Genomic DNA, 1,336 nt, shown 5'->3' with positions numbered 1-1,336 from the left:
GTAGAAGCACAGAGCGATGAAGTGGATGCTGGCAATGAAGAAGTGCATGACGAAGGCCTTAATGACCTCCGCGGTAACGACAATACGGAAGTAAAAAAGGACACGAATGGGGAGCTCCGATCGGATGAAGTACAGACACAGCGTGGCAGTCACGAACAATTGCCTATTGAGACACTGATTCAGGTGACGGAAACGGAAAACGATACGATGGATTCTTCTCGTATTTTCACGCTTGGATCAGAGCCTAGTGCTACTCAAGCTGAGGATTTAGTCCGATCAGTGGACAAGAAAGCGGATTCTTCGTCTGTTGCGGTGCCTCACACTATTGGGAGTGGCGATGAAGAGAGCACTAGCGAGAAAACCATGGACAGATCAAAAGAAAGCAACATCCCTGATAGCCGCGAAGAGCGGATCTCTGTGGAACAAATGACCGAGTTCGTTCCCGAGTCGCCCGTAGAAAGTGACAAAGCTTTTTCGATACAAAAGCGAAATACTGTAGTAAACTACAGAGATAAGCTTGGTGCACGGATTTGGTGGGAGCTCGAGTACACAGCAAAAAGACTTGAACGCGAGGAGATGATGGAGCGGCAGCAACAAGCTCGCCAAAAACAAGCAGGCATCCAGCAAAGGAAACATGTAACCAGTCGTAGCTCACGACGAGTGGGTCCAATAGGATTACCGAAAAATCACCAATCAGTGAAGCAAAGAGGGTTGGAAGCTGTGGCAAACAGCAACGGCTGCAGTGATCAGCAGAGCTCAGATAAACTGAACACAACTGATGTGCCCGAATCCACGCAACATGCACACAGCGATGCTGAACATTCACTCTCAAACGTGACAAATGGGAAGAACTCGCTGAGAACTGAAGCAATGCCTCCAAACGGCGATCTAAGTCCGTACAACCTGGAAAACGAGATCCTACCGTGTAAAACAGTGTCTCCTACTCGGAGTCAGCAAAGTATTGTAAGCACTAAACCCTCCGAGAGATTCGAGCGAGTGGAGAGCTCTTCGATGCCTACAAAACGCAATGATGACTACACTCCACCAGCATCACTTGTGCAAGAATTGCACAAACAAAAGGAAGAAGCAATGGCGTGCGCAACTCCAGCGATATATCCCGATGCATCCCAGCCTTTAACTCGCAGTAACGCAAGTGAACGTGGTTCACAAAAGTCGTACGAGGAGAGACAACCCAGCAGAACATCTTTATCGAAGCATGTAGCACGTGAACCTTTGTCTACAGCCAGACCTGTGAGCTTGAAATCGACGTTCAGTAACCAATTGGAGGATGATGATGAAGCCTTGACACAGATGATGTGGGGAAGCACACATACTA

At 48.2% G+C, this 1,336-nt stretch overlaps 1 protein-coding gene across 1 annotated transcript; it reads left to right on the top strand.

Moving 5' to 3' along the window:
- Positions 1 to 207: 207 nt before the first annotated feature.
- PPTG_17378 (hypothetical protein) lies at positions 208 to 1,255 on the top strand (the record flags this gene model as incomplete). The annotated part of the gene is made up of 2 exons (XM_008915025.1): positions 208 to 1,218; positions 1,244 to 1,255. The coding sequence occupies 2 exons, from the start codon at positions 208 to 210 to the stop codon at positions 1,253 to 1,255; spliced, it is 1,023 nt and encodes a 340-aa protein (XP_008913273.1).
- Positions 1,256 to 1,336: the final 81 nt, after the last annotated feature.

The sequence above is a fragment of the Phytophthora parasitica genome, assembly GCF_000247585.1.
Source record: "Phytophthora parasitica INRA-310 unplaced genomic scaffold supercont2.66, whole genome shotgun sequence".
Lineage (NCBI taxonomy): Eukaryota > Oomycota > Peronosporomycetes > Peronosporales > Peronosporaceae > Phytophthora > Phytophthora nicotianae.
This window is presented reverse-complemented; position numbering and strand designations above follow the sequence as displayed.